The 26,930-nt window shown below is 40.7% G+C and overlaps 2 protein-coding genes across 3 annotated transcripts; one reads left to right on the top strand and one right to left on the bottom strand.

Annotated features, from left to right (window-relative positions):
• Positions 1 to 771: 771 nt before the first annotated feature.
• On the bottom strand, positions 772 to 20,999 carry lig4 (ligase IV, DNA, ATP-dependent). Its single transcript, XM_069890623.1, has 2 exons — positions 20,955 to 20,999; positions 772 to 8,442 (listed from the first exon to the last, which is right to left on the bottom strand). The coding sequence occupies exon 2, from the start codon at positions 8,401 to 8,403 to the stop codon at positions 5,665 to 5,667; it is 2,739 nt and encodes a 912-aa protein (XP_069746724.1). The 5' UTR covers positions 8,404 to 8,442; positions 20,955 to 20,999; the 3' UTR covers positions 772 to 5,664.
• An 8-nt stretch (positions 21,000 to 21,007) lies between these two features.
• Positions 21,008 to 25,240, top strand: abhd13 (abhydrolase domain containing 13). Of its 2 annotated transcripts, none has more exons than XM_069890625.1 (2): positions 21,008 to 21,147; positions 22,389 to 25,240. In XM_069890625.1, exon 2 carries the CDS (start codon positions 22,424 to 22,426, stop codon positions 23,435 to 23,437), a length of 1,014 nt encoding a protein of 337 aa, XP_069746726.1. In that variant the 5' UTR covers positions 21,008 to 21,147; positions 22,389 to 22,423; the 3' UTR covers positions 23,438 to 25,240. The 2 variants fall into 2 exon arrangements, with proteins under 2 accessions (XP_069746726.1, XP_069746725.1); XM_069890624.1 differs by having other exon boundaries at positions 22,384 to 25,240.
• The last annotated feature ends 1,690 nt before the right edge of the window (positions 25,241 to 26,930 follow it).

Here is a 26,930-nt window from a genome sequence, read left to right as displayed (position 1 = left end):
CACAGCTTTGTAATGATATTTTCCCCAGTTTAATTTAGTTAAAATAAAGGTTTTCAGCATTTAAATAAAATTTAAATTAAAAAGCACTTGTGTGTATTGCAGTAATGTTTTTTTTTCCGGTTTAAATTGTGTGGTATGAAAGGTTTTCAGCGTTTAAATTTTAAAAAAGTAGAGGGTGATATCGTTTCAACTTGTGATAATTTCACCTTACGATGCGAGTCCTGGAACAGAACCCTATCCTAAGTATTGCCTTCTTGAACATGCATGATTATTATGTTTTGATATCTCCTGGAACATCCATTTGTGGGCAATGGATCTATGTTTTATTTTTACCTTCCAGAATTAGAAATTCAGCAAGGATGTTGTTTGCTTAAAGGCCTCGTAATTTTTTGTGAGATATATTTTTCTTTGCCAATCAAGAGCAGTAACAAATCTGTCCAGAATTGAGGTAGGATGGAAACCAGATTTATATCAAGGAATGAGTTGTGGTTGAGAATATGTTCTAAACATGCCTTCCATGGACATTGTGTCTTTTTACCCTTATGAGTACTCCCCTCTCTTCCTGGCTCCTTGGGGTTTTGATGTGCTGAAGATTCTGTGCATGTTGAGGCTGCTGTCATGTTCCTGAATATACTGGATTGTCTTCCTCTACTGTTGCTCTTTTGGTCCTGGGTTCCTGTCTTGGGTAAACTTGTACCTCTCACTTTGTTCATTTTAGATTGGTCACAGTGTTTGATCTACCAAAAGAAAATACACACACACCGAGGGCACTTCAGTTTATACAAATGTTTATTACAAATTCAAAAGCTGATTTCAAACTACAATATGCAAGCCCTTCCCAACTATACTTATCAACGCCTGGACTGGTCCCAACTGCTGAAGCGAGGCAACGACTGCACACTTGTAGTAGGTTGTCAGGGCGCTGGCAGCTTCTCCACCTCCCCTGACCGGGACGTTGACTGGACTCTAGAAGTTCTTCTTCTTGCTGAGAGATGTTGCCACCTCTCGGAGAGTCTCAAACTTCAGCAGCGGGACCATGGCTTATATTACCCAAAAACTGCTTATTCAAGCACCTATTCCCAGTACAGCAAGAAAGATAAGCGAGCAAGCTAGCATGCTAGGCTTCTATCGAATAACATAATTTTCAGCTTATCACTTTGAATACAATGGTTTATTTTGCATCAAGGCTAGGCCTCTGACAGTCTGTGACCAAAACAAGCAGGAAGATTAAATGTTCTTGGTACACTGATATCCTTTCATCGGATAACAGCATCTCTGGCCCCTCGGATGAATTTAGCTTATGTCTGCTGATTCTAAAAAAAACAAGCAGGTTCTCAGCCTTGCAGGAGCAAAGGCTGCAAAAGTTAAAAAAAAAAACACGGTTAGAATCTTCAATTACAGTTCCTTGTTGAATCTCTGCCTTTTGGTGTCTGTGCAGCCATTCATTGGACATGTAGTAGCTCCGATGAAAGGTTAAGGGGCAACACGAGCCATTCCATGTGGTTTCTCCGAACCTCACCAAAGTAAGGGATTACAGTAAGGGATTACAGATGTCCTGCTCAAATTTGGCTTTCTACAAAAATTCATCTCCATGTGTTGTTTACTTCAAAATGCCATGCAAGCCATGATATTAGCTAGATGATCTCCATCAGACCCATTCTCAAAAAAAAGTGATCTGATCAAGGCTGCAAATTACCCCAACACTTTTCTCTGCCTTTTTTTTGTGAGAATGTTTCATCTCACCTCCAACAATCTTTCTGTGAGAGTCAAGTTATTTTTCAGAAATAATGGCCAGCTGATCAACACATGGTGTCTGCACTCTGGAACCAAGGTCACCCAAATCCTGAGACAGTGCAAAACTTGAGCATGGACAAGTTCTGTAACACTGGTGAAGGGTTTCTTCCAGTGCTTTGCTACATCACTCTGTCAAGCAATGATAGAGATTCATGGAGAGAACGCATCACAGAAAACACCTGAGAGAAGCCAACATTTGTTGTATAGCACAGAAATTGGCCCTTCAATCCAATTTGTTCACACTCATTCTGATGCCGATCTGCACTTATCTATTTTGCCAGCATTAGGGGCCACATCTACTCCTGTTCCAGTACCTGCACAAATACATTTTAAACTTTGTAATTATATACATTACTGCACAGTCCAGACTCTTCGGCCAACAATGATGTGCCAATTAAAACCTACTCAACAATCTAAAGCTTATCTACATCATACCCAAAACCCCCTATTTTGCTTGCAGACTTGTGCCTGTCTGTCTTTTAAATGTCTCTAATACACCAGCCTCCACCACCACCACACTTCACAATGCATTTCAGACACTCAATAAGTGTGTTTAATTTTTTTTTAAATTCCATCTGATGTCTCCCCTAAATTTTCCTCCTCTCACTTTATACACCTGTCCTCTGGAATTTTCGACTGTCACCCTGGGGAAAAAAGGTGCTGACTGTCCATCCTATCTATACCTCTCATCCTTCTTTCCTACAAAGAGAACAGCCCAAGCTCTGTTAACCTTACCTCATGAGACATGTTCTCCAATCCAGACAATATCCTGGTAAATCTCTGCACCTTCCCTAAAGCTTTCACATCCTTCCTGTAATGAGGTGACCATAATTCAACATAATTCTCTAAATGTGGTCTCACCAATTTCATAGAATTGTAACATTACCTCTTGACTCTTGAACTCAATACTCCTACTAATGAAGGCCAGTAGACCTCAAGCCTTCTTAACTGCCCTCTCCACCTGCACAGCCATCTTGAGAGATCTATAGATTTGGACCCTAAGGTCCCTCTATTTTTCCACATCATTAAGAACCCTGCCATTAACCTTATACTCTGCCTTCAAGTTTAACCGTCCAAAATGCATCACTGCACACTCATCCATCACTCATCACACACAACTCCACCTGCAACTTCCCCGCTCAACTCTACATCCTGTTGTAACCTACGGCAACTTCCAACATATTACACAACACCTCCAACCTTACTGTCATCCTTTTAATTCTTCCTGCGGATTATAAAAATCACAAAGAGCAGGGGTCCAAGAACAGATCCCTGTGTTACTGCACTGTCACTGGCCTCCAAGTCGAATACATTCCATCTGCGACCCTCTGCTTTTTGTTGGCAAGACAATTTTGAATCCACAAAGCCAAGGTTCCATGAATCTCATGAATTTCCAAATGTCTACCATGGGGAACCTTGTCAAATGCCTTTTGAAAATCTATGTACATCACATCCATGGCCCTACTTTCATCAATTTCTTTTGCATTTCCTCAAAACATAATTAGGCTCGTGAGGCATGGCCTGCCCTTCACAAAGCCATGCTGACTATTCCTGAACAGACTATACTTCTCCAAATGCTCATAAATCCTCTCCCTAACAATCATCTCCAATAGTTTGTACAACACCAATGTAAGACTCACTGGTCTATAATTCCCAGGATTCTCTCCATTCCTTTTTTTTTTAAACAAGGGGACTATATTTGCCATTCTCCGATCCTCTGGTCCCTCCCCTGTGGCCAGGGAGGATGCAAAGATCATTGCCAATGCCCCAGCATTCTCCTCCCTCATTTCCTGTATCCTGGGGTATATATCTGCTGATCCTGGGGACTTATGAGAATACGATTTTAAGGGGATGATTTTGGTGTACTGATTTTTTTTAAAATCTCTCAATAAACAATATTCAAATAAATTATTGTGTTATCACATTGCAGCTTCTGGGAGCAAATATCAAATGACATGTTATTTCCTTGACACTTTTTTCTATCTTCCTTGCTGCAATACTGCACCTCAGTTCCAGACTGTCCCCTCTGGTGTGAAACTAATCAACAAGAATTATGGGGAACTGCTTAAACCTCCAGTTCAGTTCGAAAGTCATCCCAACCTCAGATTATAATAATGTTGCATCTTGTTATCATGGATATTTAAGTTGTTAGAAATTGGAGCAAAATAAACTTTTTTATGCAGATCATTACATTTAAATAAGTTCTTTATTAAATCATCTTTTAAAATACATATTTCTACTAAGTTTTTAAAAATCTGCACAATTACCTTGACCAGCCTGCGTCTGAAATTAATTAATCTTTAGAAATAGATTTCCAAGTTAAAATAAAATGTCTGGATAAAATTTACCTGAAATCTAAGTTTTTTAAAAACAATATTCTATTTGTATAATAATTATGTACATTTTCAAATCATATGGTAATTTCAGAATTAACTGATGTACAAATAGTGTGTTGAATTGTACAGCACATATTTAGTTCAAACATGGATAGCAATGAAACAAGTGTCATAAAATATTATTTCAGAATGTTTGACCTGGTATGCATATTAGAATAAAATAATTTAATTTTGAAGGAAAGTATAGAAAGCATTTCTTCATTCATATTGTGCATCAATTTCTCTTGCAGTCAAGAAAATTAAATGTTTTGATGATACCTAATTGCATGGTTAAGAATTCCAGTTAGATATTCTAATATCCTATGATAGATTCTTATGAAACCCAATCATTTTACAACTTGCATGCAGCAGTAAGTGTGTTTTCATGTTATTTCAGTGCAATCTTCCTTACATATCAACAAAAGTAATTGGGCACGCAAAATCAGCAATCCATGGAGACTGATGACGTTTACATGGCTTGTATCCACAAATAGTGCAGGCTGCAAAATGATGAGATTTGCCTGCCCAACATCTTGTCAAAACTTGAACATGTTGAATCAAAACAGCATGTGACATAATTGTTAAGAGATCACTACTTGCATTGCTGTAAGTTAGCAAAATTTAACATACTTGAACATTTCCTTTCAAGAGATAGAAATAGTGTGGAATTCATCAAATGATGACGACTTTGTACTTATGCAAAAAAAATCACATTTTCACTTCCTGCTTCTTATTGTAAGGTTTTGTTGCAATTTATTTTCTAGCCTTCAGTCTAACTAGTTATTGAAAGAATACTTCATTTTTTCTTCTTTCATTTTGCTGTAAGTCTTGTTTTTTAAGTTTTCAATATTGTTGACATTTTGATTTGCTTGGTTAGGCAGCATGATTTTTGTTAGTTCAGGATGCAGGATAAAACAATATTATTTGTGAAATTAAATGTTCATTCCAACACCAGGCAGTCATGTTTTAGAAGTTGATGGATGATCATCGTTGCAACCCTTTACATTGCAGTTAAGCAAATACTTCCATTAACATTTGAACTCTAAATAGCGAACAGGTTAGCAAGTGCCAAGTTATGAGTCATGGATAAAAATTACATTTTTTTTTAAAATAACATTGCATTTGGTAATAAAATATAACACTTTGATACTGGACTACATTAATCTTTCCTGAGGCTAAGATTTCCATTACTTCAGTTTAAATATTGAAAATTTAGTTTTTCATTGAAACGATTTTGAGATAACTATCATGTTAGCTAATTAATGGGCATTGTAGTTTCACTCTGTACGAGGAGGCTGAACTTTTGAAGTGAAATACAGCAATCTCTACCTGGAACTAAGGATGATTTGCTGAAAATCGAGCATTTATGAAGCTGAGATTCAGACACAATCTTATCTTAAATTCAAGTCTTTTGGAACCAGTGAAACTGAATGACTTAAACTTCAGGGCTCCATGTTAATACTCAGATTTCAATTATATTTTTTTAAGCACTCTTCTAAAGCAAGTAAACATTTTCATCTTGTACATATCCTGCCTTCACTGAATCACATACCCATGATTCCATAAGAATTTTGAACTTCCTTTCAAATGTTCTCCTCAGCATTTTCAATTCTGAGAGACGTTGTGTATCTCTACCAATGATGACGTGCGAGACCCCTTCATGCAGACTTGTGACACATTTTTCCCCATGAAATCGCAGCTCCAAAACCCTCAGATCTAAGCTTGTGTTGTGTATCCTTGTACTGGAATTACCAATTGAGGTGCAGTAATCGACATATATGATGAAAGATCTGAACATATTTAGAGGTGATTTGTCCCATAAGTAACGCTGCTCTAAGTCACCGATAGTTTTAAAGGATAGTTTCTGTTCCGGTTTACGCATTCTTTTGAAAACTTCTTGCAGTCCAGTTTCATCAACATCAACGCAATAGCTGTCTCCATAGACATCATATTCTTGAGAAAAATGTTCTTCTGTGGAAGGTGACATGTGAATCATATACCGAGGTTCCCAGGGTATAAAATCTTTCTTTTGCAAACAATCAATCAACCAATCTGCTTTCACAATATCATACTGATTAGCAGTAACAAGGTTTCTGACCCGGATATTAGCAGTGCCAACAATAACACAATACGTATCTGGCCCAGGATTCTGTACAATTAATCCACCACATTCAGCTATTCCCTTTTCGAGCTCAGATTTGGGATGGTGGCCAAGACCATTTAAGACACAAAATTCAACATCTTCAAAAATATTGGAAACTTTGCTGATATTCGATAGATCTTGGGCTTTGAACTGTTCTGCAATACCAATCAATCTTCTGGCTTTTGCTGGAATTTTACGCTTCTTTTTATATGGCTCATCATCATTTAGATCTACATGTTTGGATGCAAGTTTTCCAGATGCTCTGTTGTGCAGCTGACTTAAATCATGCAAGTTCATACAGTCAAACCACTGTTTATCTTCTCTGATCTTTTCAATTCGTGGAAAACGCAAGGTGCAGCCTGTTTTATATGCATCACTGCTTACAATTTCAGCTGCCTTAATTTGTAGTACAACTGAATTGCAAGGCTCAATATATACTTCTGGCTTTTCAGTAGCACACAGAATATTCGCTGGTGGATTTTTTTTACTATAAGGTTTCCAGTGATTAGCCAGTTTCAGCCCAAGGTCATAAAGCTCCTTCATTGTATATCCAGAACCTACACGGCAAATTGAGTGAAAGACAGATGGCTTTTCACCAGATGGAGGGAGTTCAGCAACAGCACACAGAAAATGAGACACCATTCCACCACGATGACCTTTACCAAAGTAACCACCAACTATTAGGATGTCAAGCTCATCCATCAAGCCATCAACATATTCTGGTTTAATTTTCAACCAACCTTCTCCACGTTTGTCTGGTTTATAAATGGATAAAGGATCCTTTACCATAATTCCCTCTTCCCGTTGATCTATAGCTTCATTCAAAGCATCAACAATGTCCTTTTTTCTTTTGATTTCTGTCTTTTCCACAATCTGAAAATGACCTGGCACCGTTGTGAAGAGAGTCTGAAGGATTTCATGTCTTTTCTTGAGAGTTTCATTTGCCAGCTTTCGATTATTTACCATTAGCACATCAAAAACACAGTAACAGGTTTGTAATTCTGAATCCTCCACCATTCTTTTGATATCAAACTTGTTTCCTTTCTGCATAAAGGTATTGGTAATTGGGTTGTAAGCCATCATTTCTCCATCAAGAATGCAATTTTGCACTGTGTTCTTGAAGGCATTATGAATAAATGGTGTGAGAGATCCTTCCAATGAGGAAGCACCAAATTGTTGGCTGTAATCATAGCTATTACGTGAAAAATATTTGTAAACATCTCCATCTTTGTGAAGTTGCATGCGTTCCCCATCCAGTTTAGTTTCCAAGAAAAAATTCTGACTGTTCATTAACTTTTCAATGTTTTTCATATTGCAAACAGCAGCAAGCATTGGCTTAAAAGCAGAAAACAACATGATGGAGATGTTACTGAGGGACACTGTAGGATCACGAAGTTGTATACAAACCTTTTCCAAATCTGTTGTCACACTGTGAAGCTCTGCTGCATCTGCATGGAATACCTGAAATATACTTTGTTGACTGATGCCTAATTTCATGTCTTTCAAGATCATACGAATAAGCCACTTTTGTTCCAGAGCAGAACTCTGACAGATTAATTGCAACAGGCTCTTTTTGACTAAATCTTTTTTCTTGATAGCATTATTAAGTGCAATAGAATCCAAGTGTTCATTTACCTTCTGAACAGTCAGCGTCCCTTTAGTCGGGCACCTCTGTTTCAGAACAAAATAGGCAACCATAGCAAAATCACCTGCCTCGCCATGTGAGGTTGTTGGAGTTCTATAATTTAAGAGTTTGAGAGCATCTTTTCCTTCTTTTGGCAAACCAAGAACCTCAATATAAAGTTTTGCAAGCATTGTTTCTTTGATTCCATATGCTATTCGCTCCCTCTCTAGATGAGGCAGTATCAGACGCAGTGCTGGGTAAAAGGAATCACTGGTGTCTGAATCATTCTTGTGAAGAGCATTATGAAAATTTCTCCAGGAATCTGCAAAGTCTTTGAAATACTTGTTTTTTTCAGGCCTTGATTTGATTTTCTGTATTTTTTCCAATGTGAAACAGAGATCACAAAAGGGAACTTTGGAGGCCACAATCTTGCCCATTGAATTTTCTGACACCGCTGTCGCAGACATAGTCAATCTGCGATAAAATGTTGCACTGAACGATGTAACCTGCAAATTCAAAAAAGAAAGCATGATTTGACAACACTTTTGTTTTTAAATAAAAACTGCCATCACAGACAGATCTGATTTAACCATTTTAGTTTTAAATGAATTTACATTAATTTCTTGATTTTAGGCTGTTTATTTGCCCCAGATGGCAAATAATCACATTTTGTGGAAGTGCCCATTCGTCACATAGGCAGCTGCATTTATTCAGCTGAAGAATGTGGTTTCAACCAATGTGGTTTGAATCAATCTTTCAACCAAACAACTAGATTTCAAGGAAATTTTATACTGATTTACTATGAACGATGCTACTAAGAAAATTTTTTAATGTAAAACATGATGTTTGGAAATAAACTCTTAGAATATTGTTGCTGGGTTATCAATATCATGAGCTTCTGTCATTTCCAGTATTGATGTAATGACCATATCTTGCCAGAATTTATAGAATGACACAAATGGTGCAATTCAGAATATCTTCCATCTTCCTTACTTCAGTGATTTCAACTTTTTTGCCATTTAACCATGTTTTACTTTGTCTTTTTGGATCTCTCCAGCACAATTTATATCTCATCCAAAATCTCCAAGGCTGTAGAAACAAAACAACTCCCTGCTTATAACCAGAACACATCTTGATTTGACATTTGTCAATCACAAAATTCTGTAGACACCGTGGTTGAAGTAAAAGCACAAAGTTCTGGAGAAGCTCAGCAGGTCAAACCATGTCCTTTATGTAGCAACGACAAAGATACAGAACCGACTTTGATGAAGAGCTCAAGCCTGAAACGTTGGTTATGTAACTTTGCCTTTGCTACATAATGGACACAGCTTGACCTGCTTAGCTTCTCCAGCATTTTGTGTTTTTAATTGATTTGCCATTTCCTTGACTGGAACTCATCTTTTAATGTATTACTATTCTGCAATAAGCATGTTTAAAATATTTTACGGAATCAAGCTAATTAAATAAAAATAGTTATTCAGGCCCTTTGGCCCAACTCGTTTATGTTGACATTCTGGGTTTCTGCCATTTGTCTGCTTTTAGCCCATTTCCTTCTAAACTCTTCCTATCCATGTGACCATCTAAAATGCCCTTTGAATGTCAAAATTGTGTCTGCTTCCATAATTTCCTCTGAGGGAAAAATGTCACATGTCAGGTCCCACCTAAATAACAAATGCCTCCTACTTCTAGAGTGTTCTACCCTGGGCAAAAGACTGTAATCATTCAGTTGCCCATGATTCTCATGATTTTATATACCTCAACACACCTTTTCATACCCTGTTCCCTGTAAAGATTCTATTTTTTTCTCTCAATTCCACCCCTCTGTCACATTCCATAACATCCGAGATAACCACCTTCTTCAAAGAAAATATGGCTTCCATTCTACTGCCCTTTCCTGAATCTCCTCTATTTCCTGTATATCTGTACTGGGTTTTTCCTCCCCAAGATGCAACAAGGACAGGATTCCCTCTGTCCTCACTTACTACCTTATCAACCTCTGTATTCAACATATTATCCTTGGCTATTTCTGTCACCTACATGATCCCGCCACCAGACGCATCTTCCCCTCTCTGCTTTCTTCAGAGACCACTTCCTCCGTGACTTTTTCATCCACTCATTTCTTCCCACTAATCACCCTCTTGGTACCTACCCCTGTGACCAAAGGAAATACTACACTTGTGCCCACACCTCCTCCCTCACCACTATTCAGGGCCCCAAACAGTCCTTCCAAATAAAGCAACACTTCAGTGAATCTGTAGAGAATTCTGCATCCTCTTTGTGGACTCCTCTCCATTGCAGATCATTTCGTTCATCATTTTTGCTTTATCTGCTATATTAGCAGGGACCTCCTAGAGGCCAACCAATTTAACTCCGCACCCCATTCCCACACTGACATGTCTGTCCACGGCCTCATGCACAGCAAACCAAGGCTATCTGCAAATTGGAGGAATAACAACTAATAGTCCAACTGGATACACTTCAACCAGATGGCATTAATATAGACTTCTCCTGTTTCTGTTAGTGCCCTCCCCATCTCTCCACAAGATGTAAGGCTGCACCGTCAGGCCCTAGGGATATGTCAATCCAAGGCTTCCCTGTAGTGTTTAGGACATTGCAGCACCTTCTGTGATCTTCTCCACATTAAAGACTGATGAAAAATATTCATTTAAAATCTCACCCATTTTCTGCATGTTAATCTTTCACGGATCCAATTTTATCCCCGGTCACACTTTTACTCTTAATATACCTATAGGATCTCTCGGGATAATTCTTTATCCTGCCCCTATCTGCTCCATCATGACCTCTTTTTGCCCTTCTGATTTCCCTCTTAAATGCAATCCTATGTTTACATTCATCAAAGGGTTTGTTTGATCCTGATAACTTAAATCTGATATTTGACTCCTTTTTCCTGACCCATACCTCAGCAACCAGGATTCCTTAAAATTACTAGTCTTGCTCTTCACCTTAACAAGATCGTGCAATGCCTGAACTCTTGTTATTTCACTTCTTCAGATCCACCATTTCCAGTCTTCACAAATAAATTCTGCATGTTCCTGCCAAATTGCTCCAAAATTGGCACTCCTCCAAGTTATAACTTTAACTTAAAGGATCAGTGTCAGTATTTTAAAAATGATGGAGTAATGGAAAATAGTCCCAAAGTGCTTCCCCATTGGCACTTCAGTCACTTGCCCTATATCATTACCCAAGAAGAGGGCAAGTGTTTTCACCCTCTGGCACGTAGCAGCTTTCTTGGACACTAACAAATACCATTCTAAGTCCTTTGTACTATGCTATCCCTCAATATTAGGGAAGTTAAATCTCCCAGTAATACTACCTTATTCTTACGGCTATCAGCAATTTATCTGCAGATCTGCTCCTCCAATTCCTATTAATGTCTGGGGCACCTATAATTCCCTTCTCATTTCTAAGCTCTCTCCATACACTAAAATTCACTGGAGGATCCCCTACAAATAACTACTGCTGTTATGTCTTCTCTCATCAAAAGGACAACCTGTTGTCTTCTCTCTTACCTGCTCCATTGCACCTAAAGCATCTGTATCCTTCCAATTTTGCTCTTTTCTCAGCCATGTTTCTGTTATGGTTGTAATATCCCAGTCTCCCGAGCCAATCCACACCCTGAATTTGTCTGCATTATTTGTCAAGCCTCTTGCATTGAATAAATTCAGTTTAAATCACAGGTCTTTCCACTCTGTTTGCTGGATTTCTGCCCATCTGCCTTTTTAACGTGCTCTGAATGCAGAATTAGCTTCTGATCACATCCGCTTCATCTCCTCTTTGCCAATCTAGTTCAAACCTTCCCAGGTCACACTCGTAAATTTTCCTACCAAGGTATTGATCCCTCTCCAGTTCAAATGCAACCCATCCCTTTATTAAAGGTCACCTGTCCCAGAAGAGATCCCAATGATCCAAGAACCTGAACCCCTGCTCCTTCAGCCACACATTCATCTGAACCTAACTTCACAAGCACATGCCACTGGGAGTAATATTTTAGTCCCTTTCCAACTTCCTTAAATTCACTGCACAGGAGCGCATCCCTATTCTTACCTCTATCATTGATAACAATGTGCACAACCTCCCCTTTGAGAATATTCTGCAAAGGCTCAGAGGCATCCTTAACCCTGGCATGCAAAAAGCCACACACCATCCTGGTGTTTCACAGCCACAAAACCTCCTGTCTGCCCCCCAACAGTCACCAGTCACTCTAGCTCTCCCCGACTCCACCTTTCACTGCCGGGTCTCAGAGCCCATTGTAGTGTCAATGACAAGGCTGCTGCTGCTCTTTAAAATGAACCAAAATGATAAATGTTGCTGAGGAGAAATGCACACTCAGCCTACTCCCTTAAGATTTACTCGTGATTACCCAACTACCTGCACTCAAGGTGTGAGGACATCACAATAAATGTTATCTATGACCATCTGAGCATGCCTGATAATCCGGATTATCATTCACCTTCAGTTCTAGACCCCTGACTTGGTCAGTAAGGTATGGCAGCCAGGCAAACTTCCCACCTGTTGGAGTCTTCCCTGATTTCCTTCATCTTGCAGGAGGAGCATATCTCTGCCTTGATTGCCATCCTGACTGCGTCAAGCTTAAAAGTTGAAAGACCTTATCTATAACTCTAAAGCTTTTACACATCAAGCACTGCCACTCAAAACAGCAACTTCAAAATCAAGTTAATGTTTCCTCTTTCAATAAAAACACAATGAAACATTTATGACAACTTTACAAAAATCTTATAATTACATGTATTAGGAGGCAAAATAGATCCCACGAGCATGGAAATTCCAGTCTTGCATCAAAAGTTGCAGGAAACTCACACATTACAGAGGATTGCATTCCAAGATGACAGTATTTGTTGTGATTTTAATAATTTTTTAAGAGGGGGGTGAATGTAGTGAAATGTAATTACACCACTAGGTCACCAGGGGTCATCCCAGTGACCTTGTAGATAAAGCAGTCCAGAGCTACAGTCTAGCCTTCCAGCACAGAAGCCTCATAGTACATGCATCATAAAATATGACCTTACTTTTTATTTTTTTTTTACTCACAAATTTTGTGAAAGCGAATTATGTAAGGGTGAATTACTGTTGCCCTAAAAGCTGGAACATAGAAGTCATCTGTACCATACTTTAAAAAATAGATTTGAAATCCATCTCGCCAGTCAAGCTTTAAAGAAAAACTCACATTTAAAAGCAGTGACACCAGACACAATTTTTTTCAGCTCCTATAAACATCAAACTTCTTAATTCAGCTTAGCTTCTCTTTAGTTTCAGCATGTAGATAGAAATATTTTAAAAGTTAGCAGATTTTCCATTTTATTTAAAAAGTTTAACATGGTTCTATTTTCTTCCACAGAATAACCTTTAAATATTGTTAATTTAGAGGAGTCAATCCTCAATATAAAGGTGAAAATACCCGCTAATGGAAAATCTGATTATAGTTTGGATAAAGGTTATATTATGTATTAAAAGAAAAAATAATAATAATAATCACTGCATAGATTGAAAATACAGGAATAGTGGTACTGATATGAAGAAAAATCTAATTTTACGTAAATGTAGATTTTAAACTGTTATGATGAACCACCCACTCCAGATGAATTATGAGGTTAAAGAGCATTCTTGATGAGACCAATTTAAAAAAAAACTTCTGAGATGAATTGAATGAAAAGAATGATGGTAATATTTAAAAAAAACTCTGAACAGATACTTTAAATTTAGATGTACAGTACGGTAATAGGCCCTTTCGCCACACAATATCATGCGGCCCAATGACACCCAAATGACCAACAACACCCATGTGTTTTGAAGGCTGGAAGGAAACCGGAAGACCCAGAGGAAATCCACGCAGATTCACAGAGAACATAAAAACTCTTTATGGACAGTGACAGATTCAAACCCAGGTCAATGTGCTAACCATATAAGAGTTCCAACAGCATGAAAAAGATCCTTTGGCCCTACTTGTCCATGCCAACCAAGTGTGATTCTTGGGAATCATTTTAGCTTGATTTAGTCCAGATCTTTCTTTCCAAGGCCTTTCTATCTGTACGTGCCCAAGTGCCTTTTGAAACGTGTGAAAAATGGCTGGAGATGATTAAACGAGCACCATTCTGTGAAAGGTGATGGAATGCGAAATATGTAAATTAGAGCTTGAGAAGAGACAGTACTAACTAGTGGGTCACTTTCTTATCAAGAACACTCAAGGATAAACCCCACAGTAACCATTGCGCTTGCTTAATAAAGACATGAATATTAACTTAGACGCACCTAATGATGAGACTGTCTAATTAAAATAACATGCGATGTATGATGAGGGAAGGACTGTGTGGTATCTGCAGGGATGGAAAGGAAAAGGGGAAGGTTGCAAGGTATTGAAATTCCGATTGGAAGAGACTAAAGGGAGGTGTGGTGATGTTGAGCACGGGACTGTACAAAAGAGTGATGATTGTGGACCTCTGGTGTGTCTTGGGACTAAGAGACACCCAGCTCTGCAGACCCAAAATAAAGCTGAACTTGTTCTCCAAGACTTTGTCTCCAGAGTAGTGATTTTGAACACTTTATATTTCACAAACAAGTAACTCTACCTGCCTCTTCAGCTTACTCAGGCAATTCGCTGCAGATATAGACCTGATGTGTGTGTGTGTGTGTGTGTGTGTGTGTGTGTGTGTGTGTGTGTGTGTGTGTGTGTGTGTGTGTGTGTGTGTGTGTGTGTGTGTGTGTGTGTGTGTGTGTGGACGAAATGTGGGCCTCCCTGCCTGTCTGTCTGGAATGTGTGTATTGTAGATGTTCAAGTGTCCTCCCTGTCTGAAACTTATTCAGAAGTCACATCACCTGTCAATCAAGGCTGGACTCCAACTACCCATTAGAGCACTCCTTGCTGTTGGCTAATTTAAATCACCTAGTATCACTATTGGCTCAAAACACAGATTAACACTGTAACAAACACACAGCACATTCTTTCTCTCTGTCTCATGGTTTAAGCCCTGGACATCGCTCCATGCCAGGTCACAATTGTGGAAGTGTCGCAGGTAAGCTGTGCACTGCACTGAAGCTGTGCCATAGTACTGTGATAGATTAATACTTGCAGAGAGCTGCACCCCCACTGGTACAGGGAACTGGGCATGTGTGTTTGTAGTGTGTGTGTTGAGTATAGGTTCACTATTATCCAAATCCAATTTAGATCTGAAGAGAATATCCATTGCAGTTGAAATAGTAATCGAGTACCATTTGATGTTCTCCATTGTTTGTCTCCCATGTGTTTATTAGAGGTATGTGTGATTGTAACTGTGGTAACTGTGGTGACCACTAGGTCACCAAGGGTCATACCGGTGACCTTGTATATAAAGCAGTCCAGAGCTACAGTCTAGCCTTGCAGAGAGACAAGACCTCTTAGTGTACATATTAGTTTATTAAAGCTATCTTATACTCGCACTGCTGGTGTGGTTATTGTCAGTACAATTTAATAAACTAATATGATAGCTACTAGGATGGAAGCTGCTTCTTCTCCAACGCGCATTCCCGACCACCTGGAGACTTTTCCTGAGGAATGGAATCTGGGGACGACCAGCAAGCACGTGCATCTAAGGACAGAGACAGCAAGGGACCGCTGTACTGGACTCATGGTGGAATGCAGGGAAGACCACAGAAGTATGATAGGGCAGGTAAGAAACGGCCAATAGCCATGCCTGCCGTGGGTTCACATGTACAGGTGCTGCCAAATCTAAACCCCGGTCCGATCAGAAAGGGGCCATTACAATAGCGTGTGGAAGGATCTCCACAAGTTGTGCTCCCGATTGCCACGTATGTGCAGAATTCCCGACTACTCCAGAGCCAGGGAAAGCAGACACCGCTACCATCACTCACCCAGCAGCAGTTTCCCCAGTACCACGGAGACCTGACACTACCGCTGGGATCCGCCTAAGCCCGCTGCAAATGTCGCAAAGCCAGAGACTCAGCCAACAGCCCCAAGCACCCAGGTTACTCCTCCAGCAGACACAAGCCCCACAGAGGCTCTACCAGCAGCTCCCAGTACCCCAGATCCACCCTTGCTACACCTAAGGGACCAGAGACTGCGGCTTAGCCATGAGCTGCGACCAGACAGGCTGGAGCTCAACCCCAGAAATCCCATTGCTGGCACACACTTCGGCCACTGGCAGAGATGCTTTCTGAATTAGGTGGAGGGTGCTGAGGCATCGGATAAAGAGCATTTAATGCTGCTGTTAGCGCAGCTGGGAGACCACCCTTACTCCCTTACACAGGATGCCAGATCCTACCAAGAGGCACTGAGCATTTTACAGAGGCATTACAATGAGGGGCATAGCGAACTCCACTCCCGGTACAGGCTCATGACCAGGGGAGTCCGCCAGAGACTTTATACTCTCTCTGAAAGACCTGGCAAGAGGCTGCAACTTTAAAGCAGTATCAGCTCAGGAGTATGCGGAGGACCTTATTAGGGACAGAATTGTTGTGGGAATACAATCCACTGAGATGAGACATCGATTGCTGGAGAAAGGAATGGAGGGGCTAGATGAGGCAGAGATTATTGCAGAAGCTTTAGAAAGCACCAGGAAAGAATTGGAGGAGTACTCACAGGACCCTGGGCTGGGACAAACGTCACATTGCTGGACTCTCTAGCCCCATGAAAAGGAAAAGTATCCTGCCTCACAGGAATTCACAGCAGCAGCAGCACATCTTGAGGGTCCCAAGTGCATTTTCTGTGGATAAAGAAAGGACCCCAGAGCCCTCTGCCCTCTCAGAGAAAATATCTGTTCTAACTTGTGGTGGTACACCACCAGCCTACTGCGGGGGGAAACCTCTGCACCTGCAGAAGTGTAAGGGGACAGGACAACACCTGGCCGGCTGCCAATCAGTCAGCCTGAATGGATCAAGACCCACCCAGTTGGGTGTCAATCACCCTCTGGGATAAAAGCCTGTGCCGATCTCCTGAGGCCTCACACTGAGTTGATGCAGCCACAGCCAGCCTGGCTCTGTGGAAGTCTTTGTGGATTAAAGCCTGTTGTACAGTCTTTACCTTGTGTGTGTCTAATTCTGTCTAACAGTGCACCACACAACTGTGCAAAACGTGGGCATTATGCAAAAGTCTGCAGAAGCCTCATGGCCACAGCCAAGGCCCATTCTCATGATAACGAGAGGCAGGAAAGCTCTTCTTTCTCCACAGACAAACAGAAAAAGAAGAATGCCATGTGCAGCCGGCTATCTTGGACAAATGCTACAGAACAGAGGACACAGTTTTCAGGAGATGAATATGATGCCGAGTACTATCGGATGGAAGGACACGAAGGACACACCAGACTTGCTTCCCTATCCATGAATCAGCCAAGTCCACACAATTTATCTGATGCCACTGTGTGCATCAAAATTAATGATGTGAGGGTAAATTGCTTAATAGATAGTGGAAGCTCTGAAAGTTTTATTGACCGCCTTGCCCTCTCCACACGCCTGAGTGTGCACCAGATCCTGTTACCAGCCAGCAGCCTTGCAGCTGAGGTAAAACAGTTTTGCAGGGTTACTCTAGAAATCCAGGGCACAAAATACGAAGGGTTCAAATTACTAGTACTCCCTCACCTCTGTGCCCCGGTACTATTGGGGTTAGATTTTCAGTACCAGTTAGAAAGCATTACAATAGTGCACAACGGGCCTCACCCCCTCACTACGCCTTACGAAGAAACAACACTGCAGCCTGTCTGTCCTGAACATAGAACCCCCTCCGCTGTTCACACACATGACCCCAGAATGCACACCAATAGCCACAAAGAGCAGGAGGTACAGCCCGAGGGACAGAACCTTCATTAGGACAGAGGTCCAAAGGCTACTACAGGAGGGCATCATATAGCAGAGCACCAGCCCCTGGAGAGCCCAGGTGGTTGTAGTAAAGTCAGGAGAAAAACTGCGCATGGTAGTGGATTACAGCCAGACAATCAACAAAATTACACAACTAGATGCCTACCCCATGTCAAGCATAGCAGACATGGGCAACAACATTGCGCAGTATAAGGTATTCTCCAACATAGACCTGAAGGCAGCATACCACCAACTGCCCATTAGAAACAGCGATTGTATTTACACGGTATTTGAGGCAGACGGCAGGCTGTATCAATTTCTGTGACTTCCCTTCGGAGTCACCAATGGAGTGTCCCTGTTTCAGAAAGAAATGGACCGAATAGTAGATGAGTTCCAACTGAAAGCGGTGTTCCCCTACTTAGACAACGTGACAATCTATGGCCACTCAGGAGGATCATGACACAAATTTAAAATGCTTCTTCCAGACAGCCGAGGAAAGGAACCTAACATACAACAGGGACAAATGCGTCTTTAGCGCCAAGAAGTTGCCAATCCTAGGCTACATAGTACAGAACGGGGAAATCAGCCCAGACCCAGCACGAATGCACCCTCTCCTAGACCACCCAGTGCCACACACGCTGAAAGCACTAAAAGGTGTTTGGGTCTGTTCGCTTACTACGACCAATGGGTCCGCAACTACGCTGACAGGGTTCACCCACAGTTTTCCCACTGTGCCCAGGAGCCACCAGAGCATTCAGGGACATTAGGGACCATATTGCTAAAGCTACCATGCGGTCCTTAGATGAGTTGATCCCGTTTCAAGTAGAAACGGATGCATCCAATGTGGCTCTGGCAGCCACCCTAAACCAAGACGGATGACCGGTGGCCTTTTTCTCGCAAACCGTACAGGGGTCAGAGGTAAGACACTCAGCAATAGAGAAGGAGGCCCTAGCCGTTGTGGATGCAGTAAGGCACTGGCGACATTATCTGGTGTGCAAACACTTCACCCTCATCACGGACCAACGGTCTGTTGCTTTTATGTTCGATAACCAGAACAGGTGGAGAATTAAGAACAACAAAATCCTGTGCTGGCGGATAGAATTGTCTACATTTAACTATTACATTCTATACCACCCCGGGAGACTCATCGAGCCTCCGGATGCACTGTCCAGGGGCATTTGTGCCATCCTTAACCACACGTCCCAGTTGCAGAGCTTGCACAATGAGCTGGGCCAACGGGGGGGGGGGGTTGAGGGGGGGGGGGGGGTCGCTGGACGGTTTCACTTCATTAAAACCCAAAACCTCCCATTTTCGGTAGAGGAAATGAGGTCAGTGAACAAGAGCTGCCCCATCTGTGCGGAATGCAAACCGCAATTTTACCGGCCAGACAAAGCCACTGTGATAAAAGCTACCAAACCTTTTGACCGCCTCAGCCTTGATTTTAAAGGCCAGCTCCCGTCCAATAATAGAAATGTCTAATTCTTAAACGTAATAGAAGAATACTCCCGTTTCCCCTTCACAATCCTGTGTTCTGATGTATCAGCAGCCACTGTTATAAAATGCCTCCAATCCATCTTCAGCATATTTGGGTACCTGAACTACATACACACAGACAGGGATGCTGCATTCATGAGTGCAGAAGTATAGCAGTACCTGCACAAGAGAAGGATTGCTACCAGCCGCACTACAATCCCGGGGGGAATGGACAAGTCGAAAGGGAAAATGCCACTATCTGTAAAACGGTCCTCTTGACTTTAAAAGGAAAAGACGTGCCTGTTACTAGATGGCAAGCAGTGTTGCCAGAAGCCCTACACTCTATACGTTCTTTGTTGTGTACTGCCACTAACATGACCCCACATGATTGTATCTTTTCTTTCACAAGGAAAGCCACGACGGGCACAGTGCTGCCTAAATAGATGATGACACCTGGACCTGTTCTCCTCCGGAAGCATTGCAGACTGGGAACCCTCATTACGCCTTAGTCACATTCCCAGATGGAAGAGAAGACTCGGTGGCCACCAGGGATCTTGCACCGGCCGAATGTGCGAACAACGCGGAGGAAACACAGATGTCTATGGATCAACAAGGAGCGCAGCAGCAGTCACTAGAACAGTCGTCCATCGAGTCACCCCAGAGGACTATACCACCCACCCCAGAAATCAGGACCCTGGGTACACCAGCCCAGACATGATAGCAGGACCTAAGCCCATACAAGAGGATCCCCAGCCCACATGGCCATCTAGTACCTCCCACTCCCACTCCTCCACTAAGAAAGGCCGAAAGGCAGACCGCACTCCCCACCCCTATACCACTACCAAGGAGGTCCAGAAGTCAACGAAAGCCACAAAAAAATTTGAACTTATGAACTTACAAACAAGAGGAGGATGGGGGGGGGAGTGGGGTGGGGGAAATATTTTTTTTAAGGGGGGGGTGAATGTGGTGATATGTAATTACACCACTAGGTCACCAGGGGTCATCCCGGTGACCTTGTATATAATGCAGTCCAGAGCAACAGTCGAGCCTTCCAGGTTGGTCTTGCAGAGAGACAAGACCTCTTAGTGTATTAAAGCTGTCTTATACTCGCACTGCCGGTATGGTTATTGTCAGTACAGTAACACTTGCCTCTCTGTGAATCCACCAAACCTGAGACTCTTCCCAACACTGAGTGAAAAAGCTGCCTCTCGGGTCCCTCCTAATCTCTCCCCCTAAACCTTGTCCTTACATCTCAGACCATCCAGTCCCAGCAACATATCAGTGAAATTCCTCTGCACCCCCTTCCAACTTATTGATCCCCCCCACCACCAACCAGGACTGCACACGGTACTCCAACTGTGGCCTCATCATAAAGTGTGTCCCAACTTTAAAATGGCTAAGAAAACTGCCACAAGTGAATTGCATGGTCTCTGTGTTTCGCCGTCTGGCAGTGACATACAACTACTGCTGATTTTTGACTCATATTGCACTCAAGATATAGTCAAGGACAAGACAATGCTCAGAATACAAGCAGATTGAACTTTGACCCCCCCCCCCCCCCCAAATGGGAAGGCACCTCCACTAGATACATGGGGAAAAGTTAAGGAAGGGTAAGGGAAATAGGTGGTTTTGGGTGGGGGGATCATGGAAAGAGAGGAGAGGGTGGGTGATTGGGGGGGGGGGGGGGAGGGGGAGGGGGACGACAGGAAGCGGTGGGACTAACCGTGAGCGGCCGCGGAGCCGAGCCTTGGAGACCGGATGTTTTGTCACGGCTCGGGCTAATGTCGTCATTTCCGCTTCTTGCCGCGAAGATGGAGTCGGCGAGTGAGTGAGTGAGTGAGAGATTGCGGGTGCCTTTTGCTGTTGAAGACGGGGATCGGTCTCTTGTGGTGTGTGCATGGGGACAACGTGAACGGGTAAGCGGCGCTTCGCCCTCCAGCCGGTGCGGGATTGCGGCAAGATCAGGCCGCCGCGGAGACACCGAGGGAGGGAGGTGGGGGTGGCGGCCCCCGCTGGGCAGCCCTTCAGCCCACACCCCCAAACCTCCCTGTTTAAATGCCTTGAAACGTTACAATGATCCTCGCTTCTACCACCACGACCTCGTTCTATTCGTTCTACCCACCAGCCTCTGCATGAAGGGGGTGTTTCTCCCCTCTCACCCTCTAGTTTTAGATTTTTAAAGTCTGATTATTCACCAAAACCATGCCCCTCATAATTTTATAAAACTCCAAGGGACCCCCATGCTTCAGGAAGAAAAGTCCCAGCCTATCCATAAAATACAAGCCTACCAGCCCCATCATCTTTTCTGCACCCTTTCCTTCTTAAAATCTTTCCTGTACCTAGGTGACCAAGACTGCAAAATACCCCAAATGTGGTATAATCAGCATTCACCTGTACTTAGTGCCCTGACTGATGAAGGCAAGCATACCATATGCCTTGTCTGCCACCCTGCCACATTTCATAGAACGTAACAACACACAAACAGGCCCTTTTAGTCTGTGTCAAACTATTCTGCCTAATCCCACCAATTTACATCCAGACCATATCCTCCCCATTCACGGACCTGTCCAATTTTTTTTTTAAATCTCAAAAGTTCAGCCTCTGTTTACCAATTCATCTGGCAACTCATTCCACATTCTTGGTGTGAAGAAGTTCCCCCAGTGTTCCCTTTAAATTTTCACCCTTAACCCATGTCCTCCAGTATTAATCTTTCATAACCTCTGGGAAAAGCCTACTTGCATTCCCATCAAAATATTGTGTAACTTTCAAATCTTCCCTCATTCTTCTATGATCCAGGGAATCTGTTTAGTCTTTTCCTATAATTCAGTTGTTCACGTCCTGGTGACATCCTTGTAAATCTACAAGATATTGTGAACCTGTATCCCTAAGTCACAATTTTCTTCCATGTCTTCCAGGGCCCTACTCTTTACTATACAAGTCCTGCCCAGGTTTAACCAACCAAAATGTAAATTGAGTTCCATCTGCTATTCATTGGTTCACTTTCCCAGTTATTCCAGATCCTGTGGTAATTTAAAATAACCTTCCCTGTCCACTATACAACCAATTTTCATGTCATCCTCATTTGAACCTTCTATTAAATTATTGTGCAGTAAATATTGAAGGATTTATCTGTGTATTTTAATTTGTTGTAGAACAGATGTTCCTGAAAACCCTGTGCCTCTGAAAGAGACTATGATGGAGAAAACATGGAAGTCATGGACCTATGTCAGAAAATGGCTGTTTGTCCTGATATCGCGGTCCTGGAGTTTATGCCGGATTTCTCTACTAGCGTTGATTTTAACTTTTCACTTATATGGAGGCATTCTCTTGCTTCTTTTGATTCTTGCATCAGTGGCAGGTATACTGTACAAATTCCAAGATGTACTCTTGTACTTCCCAGATCAACCACCTTCATCACGTTTGTATGTTCCTGTACCTACGGGGATCCCACATGAAAACCTTTTTGTTAAAACCAAAGATGGAATCCAACTTAATTTGATTCTGTTAAGGTACACTGGAGATAATGCATCATATTCACCAACCATCATTTATTTTCATGGGAATGCTGGAAATATTGGTCATAGGATTCAAAATGCTCTGTTGATGATGGTCAATCTAAAAGTTAATGTATTACTTGTAGATTATAGGGGCTATGGAAGGAGTGAAGGTGAACCGAGTGAGAAAGGCCTTTACTTGGATTCAGAAGCTGTGTTGGATTATGTCATGACCAGACCTGATCTTGATAAAACAAAAGTAATCTTATTTGGTCGCTCCTTGGGTGGCGCAGTGGCTATTCACTTGGCCTCAGAGAATCCACATCGGATTTTTGCAATGATTGTTGAGAACACATTCCTCAGTATCCCACACATGGCCAGCACTTTGTTCTCCTTCTTTCCCATGAGATATCTCCCACTTTGGTGCTACAAGAACAAATTTCTGTCCTACAACAAGATTGCACAGTGCAGGATGCCATTGCTTTTGATTTCTGGATTGTCAGACCAGTTGATTCCACCAGTCATGATGAAACAACTGTGTGAGCTGTCTACATCACGGACTAAGAGACTAGTTATTTTTCCAGATGGAACTCATAATGATACCTGGCAGTGCCAGGGCTATTTTGCTGCTCTTGAACAATTCATCAAAGAGTTATTAAAAAGTAATTCACGTGAAGAAGTAAAAACTACATCTAATGTAACAATAATATAATTTTTTTTAGTTTCTGATGTAAGTTGAAAAGTGTAAGTGCAGAAAACGGTGATGGTTAACTTGGAAGTCATTATTGACTATTTTATCACCAGTGGTGAAATACTTTTACCTGTTTCAGTGCATGAGAAAAGTATACTGAAGTTTCATACAGAGCTTTGTTGATCTGATCAGCTGAGTTCAATACTGTACTGTAAGAAGGTTTCCTTTAGTAAACTAAGCATTATTTCATTTATTCCCCTTTTTAATTATAAATGTTTTAATTTTCTGTGAGAAATGTTGTACTTGAAATTCTTTATACTTATGACAGAACTCTCAATGCACGAAATGCATATTTACTGTATCTGTTTCAGAAAGTGACACCAAGTGTTCCATGTGCAATTAACTTGAGGCTAGTTTATCCTAATTTTAATACTCCAGAAATAAAAAATGTGCTATTGATTAAGTTTGAATTTTACAAATTAATAAGACTTTTGGCTATTAATTTGACTTTGAGAATGAATGTTTCAACTCTAATCTGGACTCTGCTCTATTCAGAAACTGTCACCTGTGATGTAATTAAGTGTACTAAAATTTCTCTTGAAATTTAGAATTGGTTAAATTGATCTGGATTCTTGTTAACCAATCCACCATTCAATTCTAAAAAAAAGCTGACCTTTTAAAGGCTGTTTCTGCAGATTCTATGATTTTACCATTATGTCCCATTCAAATACAATAACTATTGTGAGGTCTATGGACTAATAGCTCTGAAAAGATACCTTCGTTAATATCATTTCAAACTATGTTTTTGTTCCAAATTTTTAATCTGAGTTTGACATTTACTAAATTTCTTTTCATAGTTTCTCTGCTTCCACATACTTGTTTCTACTTGGAAAATTCTATTGTGACCAAAAAGGGTTTCATTACATGGATCTGAACTTTTTATATGTTGAGAAAGCTGCAATAAAACTTTCAACCTTACTTAAAATATCTACTATATAATTTAATATTCCCAAGCAGTATTCCATAAGCAAATGGTATATTTTGATTGTACCTGTACAATATCTGGGAATTCTCATAATTTTCTGGAAAAAAACACAGTTCTGGGGGTATCAGTTTAAAATAAATATTATTTAATTATATTTTAAGAATTAAGTTGCTTAATATTATCAATGAAATCATTTATATCTTTAGTGTCCTAACCATGACAAAGTTATGTCAGGTCAAAAGATCAGGTCAAAGAGGTGGTACCAAAAAACACATGATCTGTTCATGTACTTTTGGAGCTGGTTATTGAAATAATGACACTTTTTGGAATGTATGTAATGAAAAATATTACATTTTCTTTCTTCTGTTCCTTAAGACTAAGCAATCGTCTGATTAGTCTAAAATTGTGATTATTGAATAGAGATGATTGCTCAAAGACTAGTCCCATTGAAAAAAAGTTTGCACTTAATCACTATTGCAAGTTTTTTTTTGCAATTTCTTATATAAAATGCAAAATACAAATTACAGATTTTTGTGTTGAAAATGTCTACATTTTCTGTATTTTTTTTGTCTCAAATGCTTTTTTTAAAAACCTCAGCCGACTATTGCAGCTGTCCTGGAAGACTTTTACATTGTTCGCAATCTTATTTTGGTTCTTCCAGAAAATTTGATTGAATTGCCAATTCCCACATTGTGCAGTGCTTGACCATGGCAGTCAAAGAAATGTCACAGAGAATGAAATTTAAAATCTACTTTCTGATTCTGGAATATTAAGTCTGGAAGTGTTCGAGCATTTTCTGATTTCTTATGTATTATTAAAATAAACTTTATTTACATTTTCATCTTAAATTTTTGTGCAATGGGAACCATAGCTTCTCTGATCTTCAAAAAATAAAAAAAAATATTCTGAAACACAGAAGGCAATGCAGAGAAATGGCACAAGATTAATTCTGACTTTTAAAAAGTTGTGAGGTGGAGCTCAAGAATATAGGCAATGAAGATAAAGAATATGGAGCAAATCTTTAAAAAAAATACCTTAGATGGAAAAATTGGCAGATTCGTAGATTTTAAACCAGTAAAATCAAATATCAGGGTTTGAAAAGGGCTGAATACCTTCAACATGGTTCTATAGCATCAACTGCCATAAAATTTTACATTTTTAAAGAACTTACTGGAAAGAAATATAAAATTAAATATTGAATGCTTCAGGAGTGAACAGGGATATCTGAGCTAAAATGAAAGTAAATTACATTAGCTAATGAACAACTAAAATTATGGCAAACTGCTTTCTCGTTATTTTGTAATCCCACCAGTTCACCATCTAATTCATTAACTTCTGATTACAACAGTCCCATCACTCGGTGGGCCCTGATTCATGTGCTCCTTGCAATTTACTAGGTGTCAAGTATTTAACGGAGCTACGTTATGAGAGGCATGAATGGAGTGGCTACAATGGGCAATACCAAAGAATATCAGTTTAAGGTGAGAGGAGCAAAGTTTTTGGGAAAGTCAAATGGCAGTTTTTTCTTTACACAGTGAGTGGTGGGTGCCTGGAACAGACTTCCAGAGGTAGAGGCTGATAGAATAGAGATATGTAAAAGACTCATAGCCATATTGATGCAATAAAAATCGAAGATTTGGATTATGAGGGAAAGAATGATTTTAGCTTTCATTATGGAATAGGTTTATATAGGTCAGCCCAACATTGTGAGGTGAAGGGTTGTGGATTAACATCAATAAATAATCCATAAAATCTGCTCATCTGGCATCATCACATTCCAGAGTTTTATTGTCCTCTATTAAAACTTAAGAGTGATTAAGTTTGAAATCACAAGATGCAGCTGTAGGATGGTGAGAAAAAAAAAAACATGTTAAAGAATGTCCAATTGGAAATAGAATTAAGTGGTTTTTCTGCTGTCTTCAGCTTCATGGTTTTGTGTTTGGAATTGAAATCCTGAAATTCATGTCTTGGTGAGGATGAAGTGGCTGAAGTTTTCCATGAAATATGTTTCACCCTGCGCTGTTTTGTTATACCAATGAAATGTGTCTCATCACTAATACAGAATACCAGGAGTTCATATGTGGAAAGCAACAATCATAACCTGGTACTTCTACGATGATACATTGAGTTGTTAGCATGTACATCTGCTTTTCCCACAAGGAGAAAACTGCACCAGACTGGTAAGAAAATTGTTTATTGAGAAGGCAAAGATACGGAAGTACCAGAATTTTAAAAATAAATTTCTTAACAATTGATATTTATGATTTTAATGATGTTTGTTGGCCTGAAGGTGTTGTATGATGAGAATTGACAATGTACTTTATTGAGTCCTGCTATAATTCCACATGTACATGGCGAATCACTTTTACTTATCAGGTGAGACCATGTGGGAAAGATGTAGAGGGGATTTTGATGGAACCTTTTTTCATCCAGTGAGTAGTAAATCAGTGCAATTCTCTGACCCATGATCTAGTACTTATATAAGACACAAATAGAAGTTTGAATAATAGGGGAAATTTAAGGCTATAA

The sequence above is a fragment of the Narcine bancroftii genome, chromosome 7 (genome assembly GCF_036971445.1).
Source record: "Narcine bancroftii isolate sNarBan1 chromosome 7, sNarBan1.hap1, whole genome shotgun sequence".
NCBI lineage: Eukaryota > Metazoa > Chordata > Chondrichthyes > Torpediniformes > Narcinidae > Narcine > Narcine bancroftii.
The sequence above is the reverse complement of the archived record's forward strand: the minus strand, read 5'-3'. Positions and strand labels throughout refer to the sequence as shown.

Bases quoted from the DNA above. Each gene is read 5' to 3' on its own strand.
- lig4 (XM_069890623.1), bottom strand. From the start codon at position 8,403: ATGTCTGCGACAGCGGTGTCAGAAAATTCAATGGGCAAGATTGTGGCC.
- abhd13 (XM_069890625.1), top strand. From the start codon at position 22,424: ATGATGGAGAAAACATGGAAGTCATGGACCTATGTCAGAAAATGGCTG.